At 35.2% G+C, this 18,542-nt stretch overlaps 1 protein-coding gene across 2 annotated transcripts in view; it reads right to left on the reverse strand.

The window, feature by feature from the left end:
• Positions 1–18,542, reverse strand: part of LOC150085940 (putative RNA-binding protein 19) — a 496,890-nt gene that overhangs the window by 301,436 nt on the left and 176,912 nt on the right. For both annotated transcript variants that reach the window (XM_090374301.1, XM_090374300.1), the window contains 2 exons: positions 18,499–18,534; positions 11,039–11,114 (listed from right to left, as the gene is read on the reverse strand). In XM_090374301.1, the coding sequence (XP_090230427.1) occupies positions 11,039–11,114; positions 18,499–18,534 (112 nt within the window). The remainder of the gene's footprint in view (positions 1–11,038; positions 11,115–18,498; positions 18,535–18,542) is intronic.

Genomic DNA, 18,542 nt, shown 5'->3' on the forward strand with positions numbered 1-18,542 from the left:
GATGGTTGGATGCTCCAGCACACAATGCATTCTGTTTGCCAGTTTATGGCCAAAAAACAAATCCTCATGCGTGAACATGCACCCTACTCACCGGACCTAGTCACACTCCTTGTGAATTTTTTATCTTCCCTAAACTGAAAAGTGTACTTAAAGGGAACTCATTATTTTCAGTCAATTGAAGACATCCAGAAAAAAACAACCAAAGTGTTAAAAGGGCTTACAGAAGATGACTTCCAAAAATGTATGGAACAGTGTGTGCAAGCCCAATACAATTATTTTGAAGAGGATAATGGCAAGTTACGAAATACAGGTCTGGGGGCCTCATTTCAGGAAGTATGTGGATCTGCTGTAATGAGTACAGAAAAGGGCAATGAGATTGGTGAGCAGAACAATGGGGTCTCTTACCAAGAAAGGCTTCAGTTCTACAAATTGCAGTGTCTGGAGACTAGGCACCTGAGAGGTGATCTGATTGAGGTGTTTAAGTCTTTGAATGGATTAAGTAAGCTAAATGCTGATGGGATTCTTCCTTTTGCTCAGACCACACATATGAGGGAGCACAAATTCAAATTGAGGAAGGACAGTTAGGGAATAGATGTGTGGAAGTTTGCCTTTAGTCAACGGGTAGTTGATTGTTGGAACAAACTTCCGTTTGTTGTTGTAGAAATTGATTGTTTAAATAAATTTAAGGAAAAACTAGATAAACTATTGGAGGGAATGAAGAGGTGAAATGGGAGGTGTAATTTTTTTATTTATTTATTTTTTTTTTGCTGATGATGTATAAGCTTGTTTCCTTACATCATTTGCCAATGCTAATGCTAGTTTAATGGTTACACCTTTATCTTTGTTGCCTCCTTAGAAGTTCTATTAGCAGAGGATAAAGAAATTTATTATTTATTTTCATCATCAAAGTTTTAGTATATTATGTGCTATTTTTAGTGGCATTTATTTTTAATTTCTGACATAATGTATTCAGTCATTCAAAGTTTCATGGTGAATTAGATAGATCTTTCAACTATGGGGTGTCTGATCATTCATGGATTAAGAGGATTGAACACATTTAATTGAATTTTACAAAGTTTTATGTATTTTTAATCATTTTCAAATCGTGTTTAAATAAGTCACTTTAGGAGAGCTGTGTATATTATCTTTATTGCAATCAGTGAAATAAGATTATGTAACATTTTTAAAAACTTCATTAAGGAATATCTGCATTTATTAATGATGAAGAAAACTTAGAACTGAGTAGTTTTGTTTAAAAACACAGCTGCAAGATTTAAGTTTTAAAAATCTTCAGTAAAATTCTTGTATATTAGTGCTGTGTATGGAATTGAAGTCATAAGGTCTTAATTTTTTTAAGATATTATTATTCACACTGGCATCATTTAATGTTTTATTCACATTCCTGATTTTGCTCTTAATTCATTCCAAATGTATGCAAATCCTTTCGAAATTAATGTCTCATATAGACCCTGGATGATGTCATTTAAAATGTCGAAGAACATGAAATATTAATTTAATGACATATGGACAACCTTTTGATTCCATCTGTATCCAATTAAATTTACAGGAATCAGTGAAAGAAAGAATAACAGGTTTGTCACTACAGTAATAAATAAACAAACAAGCAAACAAACAAACAACAACAAAAAAAAAAAACACATTAAAGCACAGTAATGTTAAAATCTTTTACAGAAAATCATCATTTTTCTGCAAAAGATTTTATTTGTACTAAAATAATAATAATTTCAGAGAATAAATTAACCACACTAATACTTATACAAAGTCACCAGTAACACCAATTGCATTTTGAAAACATTTAATTGCACTACATAAGAAATTAGAACAAAAAATTAATATTACTACACTACTTTTCTTACACATGATTTCAATATTTCACAAGCAACCCACTGGTTTAAGGTTCAATACCAGTGGGGGAGGGAAGTGAATTCTATGTCCCTGGTAAGAAATTTGCCAAAATTTTAAACGTTATCAAAAGTTGACAGATTATAAATAATAATACTGTTCTTAAGAGCCCCATATCCATGGGGGATACGTTCCAAGAGCTACTGTGGATGGCTGAAACTACGGATATAAGCAACCATCTGCTGACCCCATATATAATGTGATTTTATTGTATACATACATACGTATAATAAAGTTTAATTGATAAATTAAACACAGTAAGATATTACCAACATTAAATTGGGTAATAATAAAGTACAGTAGACTCTTGATTTACAGGGACACTTCAAGACTCCAATTTTAAAAAAAAAAAAAAAAATCAACCAGAAATCATAAAATTCAAGTAATAACTAGAATAGGTATAAACAGACATTTTTCAAGTCCTAAATAAGTGACAAGAACCAGCGTTATAAGTCATCATTGGGAGATTAGTGTACCTATTATCTTGCAACCCCTGCTGTCTCTTCACACCTACCGCTCAAAACAAAAAAGGAGACCAAATGTTTAGTTTGATTTAGTGGGTTGTCTCGATTGTTGTATTCCATCACACTGCAAAAGGACAAATTTTGTTTTGTTATTTATGTCAGGGAAGTTGGAATTTTTTTTTTATAGTAACTATTTTTTTTTTTTTTTTTTTGTTTAGAAATTGCAAAAATGACGGGCAAACGCAAGAGTTGTGCTTTCAAATTAAAAAAAAGTTGAAATTATTCAAAAGTTTGAAAATAGTTAAATCTCCGTTAAATCTCTAAAGAACCATTATAATGTTGGTGACCAAACCATATGCGACATTGTAAAAAATAAAGGGAAGCATCATATTGGACACACGAGTAATACGTGTTTTAAGTTTTATTGTTTGTTTCTGTGGTTAACCACAAGTAACTGAATCAGCAGATACAGGGGCACAACTGTAATGTGGATTTTTTAATTCTATATGATGACCATGTCCATGAAGGATGTAGCTTCATTCTGTATATAGCATTGAGCAAACTAAGTTTTCTACTTAGTGCATCAGTTTCATATCGTGGAGGTACACTCTGCCATGAGTTCTCGAGGTATTGAGTTACTCAAAATAAAATGCACTGCTCCAGTGGAGAAGTATTTTGATATTTTATTTTTTTTATTTTTGGACTAAAAACATTAGTTCAAAAAGAACAGTGCCCATTAATAATAAATTGCTGCACCCACTGTCATCTGCCACTCAACTATCCTTTTATCCCTTTATAGCAGTTACTTGGCCCTCATGCCACACTGTTCCACTTTGTGCAACAGCCTTTCAGGTGGAACAGTGTTGAAAGCTTTACTGAAATCTAATTACAGTATCCGGTTCCTTTGTTATTGCATCACAGCAGCTAATCAGACTGGTTGTACATGACCTCCTTTAACAAATCTGCAATGTGATTATCATATAACTGTTAAGTTTTATTCCCGTTAAGATGATCTCACTTCTTTAAACACTGACTCCATTATTTTCCCAAGAATAGGAATAGAGCTTACAGGTCTGTAATTAATAACTTCATTCTTTCATTCTCACTCTGAATACAAAGATGCTCTCATAATTATATTAAAAATTTTTCTTATTTCTTTTGCCACTTCTTTTAACACACTATATGGAGCCCACCAACTACAGCATCTTAGTTTCAACACTATTTAACAACATTTAGTTGCCAGTCATAACTTAGTATATGACTGGTATCCCCATCACTAGAAACTTCTTCACAAGTAAATGTAGATACAAAATATTTATTCAATTTGTTAACAACACGAACAGGATCAACAATAGTTATGCTACTCTCTGTTCTACCGAAAGGATTTCTTTGCATTCTTATAATCTGTTATAGTTTCCTAATCCTCTTAGTGACTTGACTACAGACTATTTTATACTTGTTATAGTTTTACATTTTTATTTTATGTTTCTTATTTATTTTCTGTTTTTCTTATATACATACTTTGTACTGTGTCCCCTGATAACGTATAATCATCCAATGGATTTTTCTTCTTTTCTACTAGTCTCATCAGTTCATCTGACATCCATTTAGGTCTGAATGTTAAGACAGTATCACTAAATTGGTACAAAAACCTTAGTAGCTTCTATGATTACTTTCCTGAATTATTCCCATTTAAAATTTACAGTTTACCTACATAACCTGAGGCTTTAGCCCTAAACTATTCTGTAATTTACAGTTTTTAACATCATCAGTTGGTCCCACAAAAAAGTATTTAGAAACTGTCTAAGGCCATTGTCATCGCCTTTCAGGAAGAAAAATTCCTCATTTTTTTCCTTGAACAGCAGTTATATCTTCAAGTAAATCCCTCATCAATAGATTATGATCACTCCTACCTGGTGGTTCCTTTATCTGGTGATTCTTAATGCTGGTAACCAGATCGAGAGTACTGCATTGTTGCCTCTCAAACATGCTGGTGTATAAAACAACCATCCAATAAATTCAGAAAATTCTGATATTGAGAATGATCGACCCACAAATTCCAGTGAATATATGAAAAGTTAAAACTCCCCCGTCATAAGACATTCTAATTTCCATTCTATTGAATGGAAATTAGAATGGTATTAAGGGTAAGTTGCTACAATGGATAAAAGGATGGTTGAGTGGGAGAAGACAGAGGGTGGTAATTAATGGGGTGCTGCTCTTCGTGGACTAATGTTATTAGTGAAGTCCCACAGGGTTCCTCTGTTGTTTTGTATATTTATCAATGATATTGATGAAGATATATCAGGCTTAGTGTCGAAGTTTGCAGATGATACAAAGGTTGGCAGGGTTGTTAATGACAGTAATGGCAGTGTGCTACTGCAACAGGATCTAGATAATTTGGGCAGATGGACTAAGAAGTGGCAACTGAAGTTTAACCTTGACAAATGCAAAGTACAGTAAACCCCCGGTATCACCCCGGGGGCTCACATCTGGTGAGTATGGGCTTGGCAAACCCAGGGTCCTGAGCTGGATATCATCATTCTTCTCTTTCTTGGTGATTCCTTTATACTTCTCTCTCTCTCTCTCTCTCTCTCTCTCTCTCTCTCTCTCTCTCTCTCTCTCTCTCTCTCTCTCTCTCTCTCTCTCAGGGGGTAACTCGGGGAATTTTTTTTTGGCTGGTGCAGCATAAGCCTCAGGCTTCCTTGTACCATATGGCTAATAATAATAATAATAATAATAATAATATTCGCGGTATCTGTATTCGCAGTTTCGCGATCGCTGATTTAATATAAAATGAAACCTAAAAAAATGTGAATTTTAAAGGGCCGTGAATATTTTCTGCCATAAAAAAACATGGGCGTGGCTAAAATTATCTTTCCCGGTCAAAACAGCACTCAGTGGGTGGGGGGAGAGGGGTGACAAAATCGCGAGCGTGGATGTTTCTCGCTAATCCTTGTTCAGTATGCACAAGTCATGGACAGTTTCGTTGTTTGCTTTTAATTTATATGCTTATAAATTGAATAAATTTATCAATTTATAAATTGATATGCTTACAAAAGTGATAAATCTACCATTTTGCAGTGTAAAACAGACTTTTTCGAGTGTGTTAACGGAAGAAAGTTACTTTATTGCGGACAAGTTCTTTCTAACACGTTCAAAAATATGGCTACGAATAACAAGGGAAATGTGAAAATATCAAAGAAGGTGATGACATTGGCGAATAAAATTGAGTTATTAGACAAAATTTCTAATGGTGAAAGTGTCTCCTCAGTGGCAAAACATTATAAAATCAATGAGTCAATGGTACGATCAATCAAAAAATCGGAAGAAAAAATCCGCCATACCGTCCGTGAAAAAGCACTAATTGCTTAAAAAATTTGCTCTGTAACTTGTGATGTTAAATTAGGAAAAATCTTTAAATCTGTGGATAGAAGACCGAACTCAAAATAAAATTCCATTAAGTTCACTCATCATTCGTGAAAAAGCAAAACTCCTTTATCAACAATTTAGCGAAACTGGTGATAACACTGGCGGGATAAGTTTTTTTTGCTAGCAAAGGCGCTGGTTTGAAAGATTTGTTTGAAATTTCTAATACATATTACACATTTAATATTAAATTGTTTCTTATTTTCATTTCGATGCCATATGCTTGCAGTCATATTATGAAGGTACATATAATACATACACAGACAAAATTTTAGACTAGTTTTTCTTATATATTTCATACTTTGGAATGGAACCCCTTTATTACTATGGGAGCCATAACTCAGTATTCGCGTTTTCGGTATTTGCGACATTTCTCAGGAACATAATCCCCGCTATGCTATTCGTGGGGGTTTACTGTACTGCATATGGGTAGAAGTAACCCCAGAGAAACGTACCAACTGTGTGGTACTACACTTAATGTGGTAGAAAATGAAAAAGACCTGGGAGTAATTGTGCAGTCAGATATGAAGTTTTCTGAGCAATGCAGACAGGCTGCCAGGGCGGGTCATGGGGTTTTGTCAATGGTATATAGGAATTTTGCTAGCAGGGAGAAGGAGGTGATTGTCCCTCTGTATAAGGCAATGATCAGGCCAAGCCTTGAGTACTGCGTACAGGTCTGGAGGCCTCATTTTAGGAAGGATGTAGATTTACTTGAGCGTGTACAGAGAAGGACAACAAGATTGGTGAGGGGAATGAAGGGGTCCTCTTACCAAGAGAGGCTTAAGTTGTGCAAATTGCAGTGGCTGGAGACTAAGCACCTGCGCAGTGATCTAATCGAGGTGTATAAGGCCTTGAATGGGTTGAGCATGCTGAATTCTGATGGGATCCTTCCACTTGTTCAGATTATGAACCTAAGGGGGCATAAATTCAAATTAAGAAAAGACAGATGTAGAATAGATGTGCAGAAATTTGTCTTTAGCCAGCGGGTGGTTAATTGCTGGAACAAACTTCCATCTGTCGTTGTGGAAGTTGATAGATTAAATAAATTTAAGGAGGAACTGGACAGACATTTGGAGGGAATGGTGTGATTTTTTTTTTTTTTTGGCTGATGCTGCATAAGCTCATACATGCCACTACTACTAGGCACAGTTATATTGAATTATGACACATACCTACTCTCATTTTTGGCTTTCCAGTGCTCATGTTACACTAAATTGGCTCAAAATTACACTGCCTTAGATTCTGTGTGCTTCTTAACCCAGAGCATAATCCCCTCTCACCACCTCCTGTCCTTGTAAACACTGTACTTTCCATATTCAAATTCTGCATCCCCTCTATCTAAGTAACACCATGTTTCCTAAATCCATACAATGCTGATAACTTAACCAATACATCCAATTTATTTACCATACTCCTAGCATTAGCCTACAATCACATATATGTATACTTGTTTTTGCTCTTAATAACCCTAACACAGTCCACACATTCACTTATCTCATGAAGATCCTCAACATCTTGCTTTCCATTGCATGTCCCAAAAGAAGTAGGCAAAGGATCAATTTCATCTCAGGCTGTAGCTGCTGTTAAATGTCTTCTATCTCTGCTGAAACTAGCAGTTTTCAGATACACCTAAAACTGGCTCAACAACATCAGTAAATATTCTTGCACACTTTCTATCTAAGTGAATCCCATTCCTGTAAAGAGGCTCTCCTATTAACATAGATGTGCACACCATGATGAGTAAAATTCTGCCTGGGAGCTTTACATAACCTCTCCAAAGCTGAATTTTACGACAAGGATCTTATCAAATCTCACAAAAATTCCAGACATCTTCAAATTTAATCCTAACTAGTGGCTTTTTCTCAACAGGTTGACTTTAGCATTTTCATACTTCCTATACTTTTTCAGAATGCATTTCCTTTCTTAAATGTTACAGTTATTGTACATATATAGGGCCCTGAGCTGGATATCATCATTCTTTTCTTTCTTGCTTTCTTGGTGATTCCCTTCTATTTCTAACTCTCTCTCTCTCTCTCTCTCTCTCTCTCTGGGTAATGTGGGGTTTTTTTTTTGTTTTTTTTTTTTGCTGTGCAGCATAAGCCTCAGGCTTCCTTGCACCATATGGCTAATAATAATAATAATAATATCACTGATTAATCTGCAACATAATGAAAATTAATTAAAAATCTAATTGTTTAGTCTTAATATTAATAGCTGCAATGAAGCAACATTGCCATACTGCAGGTCTTACTAGTTTGATCTTTTTTTTTAAGTGTATCCAAGGCTCAATGTACTGGAGTGAAATGATTGTGGTTCTTTCTTCAAAAAATTCAGTGTAAATAACATCCATACAATCCCAAGAAACAGCCAATATTAATTTGCTGAATGATTCTTGGACTTTGAATTTTTTTTTTGAACAGGAAGATATTTTATTATGAAATTCCTTGGATTGTTTATTGCTATTCAATCACAATAACATTTAAAAATGTTACCTTTTTGTGTTCAAAATAGGACAAAAGTTGTGGGTCCACTCATTTCTTCCACAAGCTTCCTGGGGACCTATCTAGTGCAAATCTTTCTGTACCCTAGCTCAGGTTGGGTACAGAAAGATTGTACTCAATATATTCTTTAGAAATCTCCGAAGTCAGTAATATCTGATTATCTGATCCACAACCACTGTGAGCAGATTCATCTGTTTTATTATTTATGTGTTCTGTCAGCTAAAGTCACTGGTCACCTATATTTTTCGTCTTTTCACCGACAGCAGCTTTACCAACTTCAAAATCATTCATTTTTGTGGGTAAAATGAAGCAATGGATAGTGCTGATATCAACAGTCTATTCTTGTATATGTCTAATAACCACTGATAAATTTAAATAAGGGCTAACATTTTTAGCAGTCAGAAACTCACCAACCACACACTGTTTGAACTTTATGCTTAGAGATACTTCTATTTAAAATATTGTAAATTGTAAACGAACAACCACACAGGAAAACCGAGATGGAACTTACTGTGCAAGTTCCAACTAAGTTTTCTGCGTGGTTGTATTCCTCGGTGCAGGTTTTCTAAACAGAGCAATGAAGTTATAAATTAAACCTTTCCGGGGACCAAAGCAGTATGCTGAAATTTAGTGTCAATTTATTTAAGATTTTATGGGAGAGGAGCCGAATTTCTATTGGTCCAATTTTAATTAAATTTGGAATGGCAGGAAAAAGCTTTCTGAAAAATCCAGATATAAAAAAAAAAAAAAGATCTAAAAAAGACATGGAACAGTATTGTCTATGATAAACCCCCTTTCAGGAACAAGTTTATAACCACTGTAGGTCCTAAGCAGTTTTACCCACAAAATTTTGAAAATTTGCAAAAATGAAAATTTGCACATAAATGCTTTTAAGTATTAATTTGTTTATATTTTGAATTACTTGTCCAATATTAGATTATTATCTCAAAAATCAAAAATGTTTTTAAAACAAAATCACAGAAAAACTCATTTTTTGATGTAATACTATGTTCTACATCATTAGTGTATTGATTATTCAGTTTAATCAACTTCTGGATCTGAATTCCAGAAAATTTTGACTTTTGTAAGCCAAAATTGGACAACCTCACTGAAAGGAACAATCTCCTCTGATTTCAATATCTATTTTCTGATGCCTACAAACTGTGCCTACATCTTCTTCATATGCCTTTGTCAGGTCCCCCCTGGACGTTGACAATTATTAAGGAGAGAGTGTTTCTGTCTTCCGCAAATCTGAACAGTTCTACTTTTCATATGTCAGTCCACTGTTGAATGTTATGTAGCCAAGATGTTTGCCTCATACCAATCCTCCATTTGCCATCAATCTTGCCATTTATTATCAATTGATAATAAATGGCAAGTTTGATGATATTTCTCTCCTCGTAGAATGTGGCCAAGATTAGAGATTCCTACTTTGATGGTAGTTATTAATGTTCTTTCCATTCTTGCTCAGTAGAGGACTTCATTGTTGTTAATGAAGTTCGTCCATGGTATTTGAAACATCCTGCAATGTATCCACATTTCAAATGCCTCTAGTCAGTTCAGGGAACTTGCCTTGAGAGTCTCAACACCATATAAAAGTATGAACCAAATGCAGCATTTGACCATACATTGTCTTAATTTCAGTTTGAGGTTGTTATTGCAAAGAAGTGACCTTATTTTCTTGAAAGTTTTTCTGGCAATTTCAATGCGACTTCCTTTTTGAAGTCTAGGTTCTCGGTGATAGTGCTTTTCAAGTAACTGAAACGATCATATTGCCATTGAGTGAAAGGTCTGCATTTTCATATTGTTTGTGGCTAAATATGATGAACTTGATTTCCTTTTCATTAATATTGAGTCCAAGCTTTGCTCCAGTTGAACTGATCCTATTGAGAAGATGTTGGAGGCCTTCAACGGTGCCACAAAGAACGAGAGTGTCGTCTGCATATCTAAAATTATTTATGACAACTCCATTTACTTTTACACCTTCCAAGGCCTTTTTGAATATTTTGTTGGAGTACAGGTCGAACAGGAGAGGTGAAAGGATGCAGCCTTTTTGGACTCCTCATTGAATACTGATGTTGTTTATTGCTATTCCTCTGGCTTGGACTGTGGCTGACCCCAATAAAAATTTTTAATAATACAGATATCCTTTCTGTCTAGATGGGAATCATGGAGTAGATCAACCAGCTTGTGATGTTTTACTCAATCGAAGGACTTCTCATAGTCTATGAAGCAAAAAAATTTCTTTTTGTTGGTCCAGACATTTTTGAAGCAGGAAGTCGAGGATAAACAATGCCTCATGCATTCTGTGGGCATTCCTGAATCCCAGTTGAGTGTTGTCCAGATCAAACTCACATTTAGTTCTTATTGCCTACATCTACTTATTGTAAAATGCTGATACAAGATGGTAGTACTTAATAGACAAGTTACCATATGTACTTCCTGGAGTCCCACGCATGAAAAATGTATACATATGTACCCCAGAAAGGGTTAACTACTTAGAGGAAAAGTTTGAACAGGTTAAAAAATATATAAACTATATCATTTGTAATGTAATACCATGAATGCAAACACATCAAATACTTCCAAAATATATTCAAATATATAAAGCATGCAGGAAACACATATAAGAGATAAAATATTTTAAGATAAGAGTAAACATTATTACATTGGCAAGCAATTAACACAAGCTTATATTATATGTAGCTTATAGTAACTTACCATATTTTTTGAAAAGTGTTTCTAGATCTTCTTCAGTGACAATATAAGGCAAGTTCCTTACATAAATTCTTCCACTCTAAAAATAATTTAATTTACTCTTTAATTTTCTCTTACTGAATTTACTTAAATTTTCTCTTCCTACTTAAATAGGAAGAGAGAAAAAAAAAATGCAATTTTTCGATGTTTTTATTATTATTTATCAATTTTTTGTACAGTTTTTGTCTGCAACACTGAACTTCCCAAAAGTTGAATACTTATATTACAATGAACACAAGGGCATCATTCTGTTTACCTACATTTAGACTTAGCCTCCACCAAGACCTTTTTGATTCTTTGAAATCAGAGTATGCAGTTCTATTCATTTGATTTATATTTGTGTATGCACTTATATTCGTTTAATAGAACTTAAAATGCATTTTCTCTATAAGTTATCATGTTCTAAAAAGTTGGTGTTTTATAGGCTTAAAACCTGAAGTTTCCAAATTGGGTAGGTATAGGCTTAAAACCTGACATTTCCAACTTGGGTAGTATTCCAATACTACTTAAGAACCATGTACAAAATTCTAGGCCAGAATTTGAGCCCTAGACCTGTCAGATATGAGTCAATACAGTATGTAGAAAAGTCAGCCTGATTCCATTAATCCATAAAGTTAATGCATCCTAAAATATACAAGTGGGTGGGTGCAGGCATACTGTCTGTACCTTTCAATATTTGTGATAAAAAAAAAAAAAGAAAGGAAAATGGTTTAACCCTTTTGTGGTCCTATGTCAGATTCTGCACACATGTCAGCATTTCCTATTATGAATTTGTTTTCCAGCTGTGCTGGTTATTGTACTACCATCCATTTATATTTCATATAAACAATCTGAAAAGCTATATTCAAGTTTATTGATGTTTATAATAAATTATTAAACACAGGCAGCAATGTTTTTTTTTTTTTTTTTTTTTTCCAGTCGAATTTTGTGGTGCTGCGAACTTCGGTGTTTCCAATTCTTTGCATCATCAATTTTTGATACAAGACATATTTACCCTGCAAACCTTTGCATCATATATTAACAATCCCACCAATCTTTGTATCACTGCAAACTTCGACATTAAGCCTGATATACCTTCATCAATATCATTGATAAATATACCAAAAAACAGTGGGCCCAAAGCTGAATCCTGGGGAACTCCATTATTAACATTAGGCCACGAAGAGCAGCATCCATTGATAACCACTCTGTCTTCTCCCACTCAACCACCCTTTTATCCACTGTAGCAACTCGCCCTTAATGCCATACTGTTCCAATTTGTACAGTAGTCTTCCACATGCAACAGTATCAAAAGCATTCCTGAAATCCAAGTATACATCAAAATTATTTTTTGCATCCAGTTCCTTTGTGACTACATCATAGTATCCAATCAAATTGGCTAGACAAGATATCCCTTTAACAAACCCAATCTGTATCTGAATTATTACTGCAGTTTTTTCTAGATGATCTGGCAATGATTTCTTAACCACTAACTCCATTGTTTTCCCCTGGAACAGAAGTTAAACTAACAGCTCTGTAATTACTCGTGTCACACTTTTATCTCCCTCTATGAATTGGGGATACATTTTCACATCTCCAGTCAGTGGGGAGGTCCCCACCGATTGGGATATAAGGTTTGCTTACTTCCTTTGCCGTATCCTTTAATTTAACTGGATAGATCCCTTCCACCAAAGGTGCCTTATGTTTAACTTCAACAATTTCTCCTCCAATTTCTCTCAGTTATTCATTACAAAATCATTAAGCTTCCTGTTAGAGTTTAATAAGCTTCTGTCCTCCACTTCCCTACAGAATTCCTCATGTGTGTGAAGGTAGATGCAAAATACTCATTCAGTTTGTCAGCTATCTGAGCAGAATCATCAACAGCTGAACCAATTTGATTCATCCCTTCATTCTAAAGTTTATAAAAGTAACAAAGTCTTTGCTGTTTTTCTGTGCATCCTTTGAGAAAGATTTCTCATAATCTGCCTTCTTTTGCCTAACCACCGTTGTGACTTGATTTCAGACAAGCATATACACTGGTGTTCAAAGAAAGTGAATCACCTATGAATTTCACATTTCTAACCCTTTTTCGCAATGGTATGTTACATCAATGACTAGCATCACAAATACAAATATAAAAAAAAGATATTTATTAATAGTTAAGTAATATTTGACAGGTACTCTCAAAATATTCCAAAATGAGCATTTGCAACCTTTATACAACAGTTTTGGTAAACATGACAATTATGGCTGAAATGTTATCAGAAGCCCTCAGTTTGCTTCAATTTATCATTTTAAATGGAAAACAAAATGAAAAGTTCACAAGGTGCAAATTAATATTTAGTTAAACCGCCTCTGGCCCTGATGACAGCAGCACACCATCGAGGCACTGACAAGATAAATTTCTGAAGATAATCAACTGATAGTTCGTGGTTCCAAACACGAATTACGGCTTCCTGACGTTCATGAAGGGTCTTTGGTTTCTTTCTGGCAACTGCAGATTCCACATGATGGCAACAGTTCTCTATAGGATTCAGGTTCGGGCTGTGTCATGGCCAGCTAACAGTTGTAATGGACTATTCTTCCAACCATTTTTTCACCTGTAACAAATGTAAACATATTACTGTTGAACCTCTAATGCAGAAATGAAGCTAAAGTAACTACAGAAGTGCCTACATACATTTTTCGTCCAATGACAAGGTGCAGAGTTATCCTGAAATATGCAGTTACTTGGCAGGTTGAAATTATCTCTAATGGTTGGCAGTCTTCCAATATAGTCTTCCAATATTCCAATATAGTCTTCCAATTTGCCTTCCAATATAGCCAGGTATCCATTGGCATTTACGGAAACTTTAACTGCAGGTGACCTACTCCACGATATGAAATGCACCCCCATATCATTTGGCTGGTAGGGAATTTCACTGTAGACACCATAAAGTCTGGATGGCATTCTTCACGTCTACGGTGAATCGTTTGTCTCCTATCAGAAACATGTGGGTTGAATTTCTTCTCATCTCAGAAAATAACTGACTTCTACTGCTCAGGGGTCCATTTCACATGCTCCTTACACCAAATTAATTGGGCCATTTTCATTTTTTGTGTGATGAGAGGCTTCTTCTTAGGACAATGGGCTACAAGTCCATTTTTGAAGAGGCGTCTTCTGACTGTTACTACACTTGCTACCACTCCTGTATATTCTTCCCATTCTCTTTTCAGCTCAGAAAAAGAAGCTTTAAGGTTTGTAAGGCATAAGCACTTCAAAACACGGTCCTGTTTTGGAATAGAAACTCATTTGCATCCTCTTCCTTTTTATCTAAGAGCAGAACCAGTATCCTTGAGTTTGGAAAGAAATCTACTCACTGTCGATTGATTATAAGACACTCTATAAACAATATGACAGGAAGAACATCCTTCGTCACGTAAAGCAATAATAGCACTCTTTCTTTGTGGCGTCAACCACACATAACTCACCATCCTGACACAAGCAAGGAATGACTGCAACTCTTGTAGAGCGTGCTTATATATCTGAAAGTAACAGCTGATGCAATATTACATCGTCACCTACACGTATCAATTTTATCTGATGCAATCTGTAAGAAATATTACAGTGTACCAACATTATTCAGATGACAATTACAATTTAAGGGGTGATGCACTTTCTTTGAACACCAGTGTATATCTACCATAGGCCTCTGTGTCACCTGATAATTTATATGCATCCCATGCATTTTTATTCTCTGCCACGAGTCTCATTAGGTCTTCTGATGTAGTTTCTAAGATTAATTCCTTGAATGCTTCCCATTTAGAATTTGCTGTTGATTACAACATCAGTTGGTCTCATCTCACTGTATAGAATTTAAGAACTGTCTCAGACCACTCTAGACACCCTTCCCTTTACTCCTGATGATAGTTGTGTCTTTATGAAAATCCCACATCAGTACACTGTGATTACTACCACCTAGTGGTTCCTTTATCTGCAAATTCTTAATGCACGAATAATGGCTGCCGATAATCAGATTTAGAGTATTTTTCCCTCTGGTCACCTCTCGAATATGTTGCATGACCCACCAACAAGTTCCAGTCAAAATCAGGAAAGTTAAATTCCTCCATTATAAGTCATTCTGATTTATTGGCCCACTTTATTTCTCTGTACAACTGTTCGTTGTACTCATCAGTCATTAGACCTATAATGCACTCCTACTCTCATTTTTGCTTTGCCAGTTTGGTGTTTATGTCACACCAAACTGACTCTATTGCACTTCCTTAGATTTTGTGTGTTTCTTGACTAACAGAATGACCTCTCCTCCCTTCCTATTCTGTCTGTACACATTGTACTGCCTATATCTGTGTCCATGTCTCTGATATCCCAACAATATCTGCCATTGCTGTCTTGACCAGCACTTCGAATTCATCAAATTTATTTACTATACTCCTAGTATTGGCGTAAATGCAAGTATACATGCACCTGTTCTTACTCTTAGTTACCCAAACACAGCCCATGTATTTACTTGTTTCAGATAACTCCCACCAGTCCTTGAAATCCCCAGCACCTTGTTTACAGGCTGCTGCTCATTCTAATAGAAGCAGTGCAATAATCACTTTCACCTCTACCTGTGGGTACTGTTAATCTTTTAGTCTGTGAAACCCCCAAGCTAGCAAGTTTTCCAACCAACCTAACACTGCTTCAATAGCATCAGTTCTTGCAAGATTTCTATTTTCTATTGCACCCTTTCTATGAAAAATATTTTACCCCATGAGCTGTGCACAATCTCTGCAGGGCCGAATTTATTGATAAGGCTCTCATCATATACTACCTTCCTATCATGTCTTGGCAGAATTGCAGACACTTTCAAATTTAATCCTAACTCATGACTGTTTTTCAAAATTGACCTGTACTTGTTTAGCAAATCTACTATTAATATGTTTAGTGCCAATGTGTACAACAATATTGCCCTTTGTGCCCTTAAAAGATGATATCTGCTCTATAACATCATCAACTTTTGCTAGACATCCTATTTCACCTACCCTCGTCCTATTTCACCTATCCTTTTTGCACAATATATTACCTGTCTCCTGTGAGACCAGTGCATTCTGCCTTGAAGATTGCCACTGTGTTGCTTGATGCACAAGAGTGAGCTCTGGCATTGAGTTGGGCAGCTAAGAGCTTGATGGGTCCCCCACTTTAATACTTTCGAGGGCATCTACCCGGCTAGATCATGTCCTGTTCCCGAAAGTCTGCAAACATTTCACAAGTTGCACATTTTTTAGGCTGTGATGCATTGGAGAATCATCACATTCAGTTCTCCTCTGAGCCACAGTACTCCTGCAACTTTGTGCTCGCTTATTGCTGCTGTATCTGGGACACGATTTCCGTTTGTTTGAATACAATTGATTAATAATAAATAAGATTAAAAAATTTAATTAATTAAATGCCAATACTACACTAATTGAATAGATTCCTAAATGCAGTGATACATATTATGCTATCTAGTTTTACATTATACCTTGTACTACTAAGTTCGGATTTTATGTTACACTATACCTTAACAACCACAATATCATAGTTATATCCTTAGCTGAACACAAAGATATATGCTGAACAAGTGATTTGGAGTTAAAAGTTAATTATAATATAAAACAAAATTATCCAATTAATATAATCATGAGTTCAAATTCACTCGTTTTATTGATAACACTCCTGATATTAATGTAAACACAGTCAAGACTAAGTGTTCCTGTACAGATTACTATTCTGATACACTCCATGAAGATAAGTTGTTTCCTAGAATTAGCTACCTGTTTATTTGAAATATCACTATCATCAGCATGCCTTGTCAATAAACAGCTTATATGGGCACATTCACATCACAAACTAGTACCCTTGAGATGTATACAACTGATATGTCACTCCCATGACAAGTTAAAAACATGTATATATATTACTCCTGTCGTCCTTACTGGAAGTTTCCTGAACCCTTGAGACCTACTCAATGATACTGTTAAAACCCTTGCATCTCTCTACAAAACAGATTCCTTCTTCCTATGAGGGCAAGTTGTGCTATTAAAAATTTACCCTCAAAAAGTCTTGCAGATTTCCACAATTCTTGAGTTAATCATCAAGCCTTTCAAGCATACAGTGCCTCCTATCGTGCCTGGTCAGAATTACCAAGAATTAAATGTATATGTTATGAATTAACTCGCATTTTTCTCTATATTTATTCAACAGATCATCAGTCACTGTGTGAGGTGTGTGCTTTTAATATCATTAGTCCGCACTAATGATATTAGTGTGGACTAATAATAATGTTCTTGTTACCCCAACCTGCATTTAAAATCTGGAAATCTATTGGTAACATCATAAATTTATTGCTCCCAATAAAACTTATAAACCGCTTGAACCAGAGCAGTATCACTTGACTATTCTGTTCTGAGTTGTTTGAAACAATCTACAAATTTCTAAAGGCAGCAATTTGTCTGTAGTACTTGTTATTTAGTTTTCAGGAGCATTAGCAACTAAGGCCATATTGCACCATGGAAGAGATTATGAATAAGGTGAATGCTCTGGCATCATTCCATATTTAGTGAGCCACTGTTTAACCAAAATGAAGTTGTGCACAGATACACAGTCATGCAGGAAAATTTAGTTCCCTTAAACCCACTTCTCCAGTCTTTTTTTCACCTGACTGCATTTGCTCAAATAATGAAATATTTCAATGTAATGCTCTTTTGTCTATTTTAACCTTCTTGTATAAATTGGAAAATAACAATGTGTCCATGGTCAAATTGTTATTTTCCAATCTCAAAACTTCAATATCACTTTGATTTTGCTTCCACTTATTAGAATTTGTCACTCATAAGCATTGCTGTGCTTCATCAAATCCTTGTCATGTATTTGGTATATTAATGTGGATATTTTAGGTGGCAACTTTTTTAACTGGCATGCTATCACTGACATTTAGAGTGATTATCAGAACCACCCATCAACTTCTAACAACATCAGAATTTGTCTATTACCTTCAGATAAGTGTACTGAACATAAAAATGTGACTTTTTTTTTGTTGTCCTATCACCAGGAGATTTATTATGCTGTATTTGCAGGAACTTTTCAAATGTACCTCGTACATCAACGCATATGTTAATACACTTCCATCATGTACAGCCATGTGTAGAATCCATGTGTCTATTATACAGATATTGTGAGATGATTCCCCATTTCTCTCCAAATTTGTGTATCATTTGTTTGTAAAAACATATTCTACACTGGTTTGTGCTCGTGGATGGGAGGGGGGGAGAAAATTTGCAGGAAAAAAATCCTGTGAAAAGTTACAAGATCCTCCAGGAGATGAGAGAGAGAGCAAGAACTGAGATCAGATTTTTCTATTTATGAGCAGCAATGGCATAGATATACAAATGTTCTGTATAATCCTTGAAAATGTAATCCTTACCTCAGCAATAGATTCCACTTCTCCATCTGGCAGGTCCTACAGAA

Source organism: Mastigoproctus giganteus, chromosome 5 (assembly GCF_048544385.1).
Source record: "Mastigoproctus giganteus isolate SK-2022 chromosome 5, ASM4854438v1, whole genome shotgun sequence".
NCBI lineage: Eukaryota > Metazoa > Arthropoda > Arachnida > Uropygi > Thelyphonidae > Mastigoproctus > Mastigoproctus giganteus.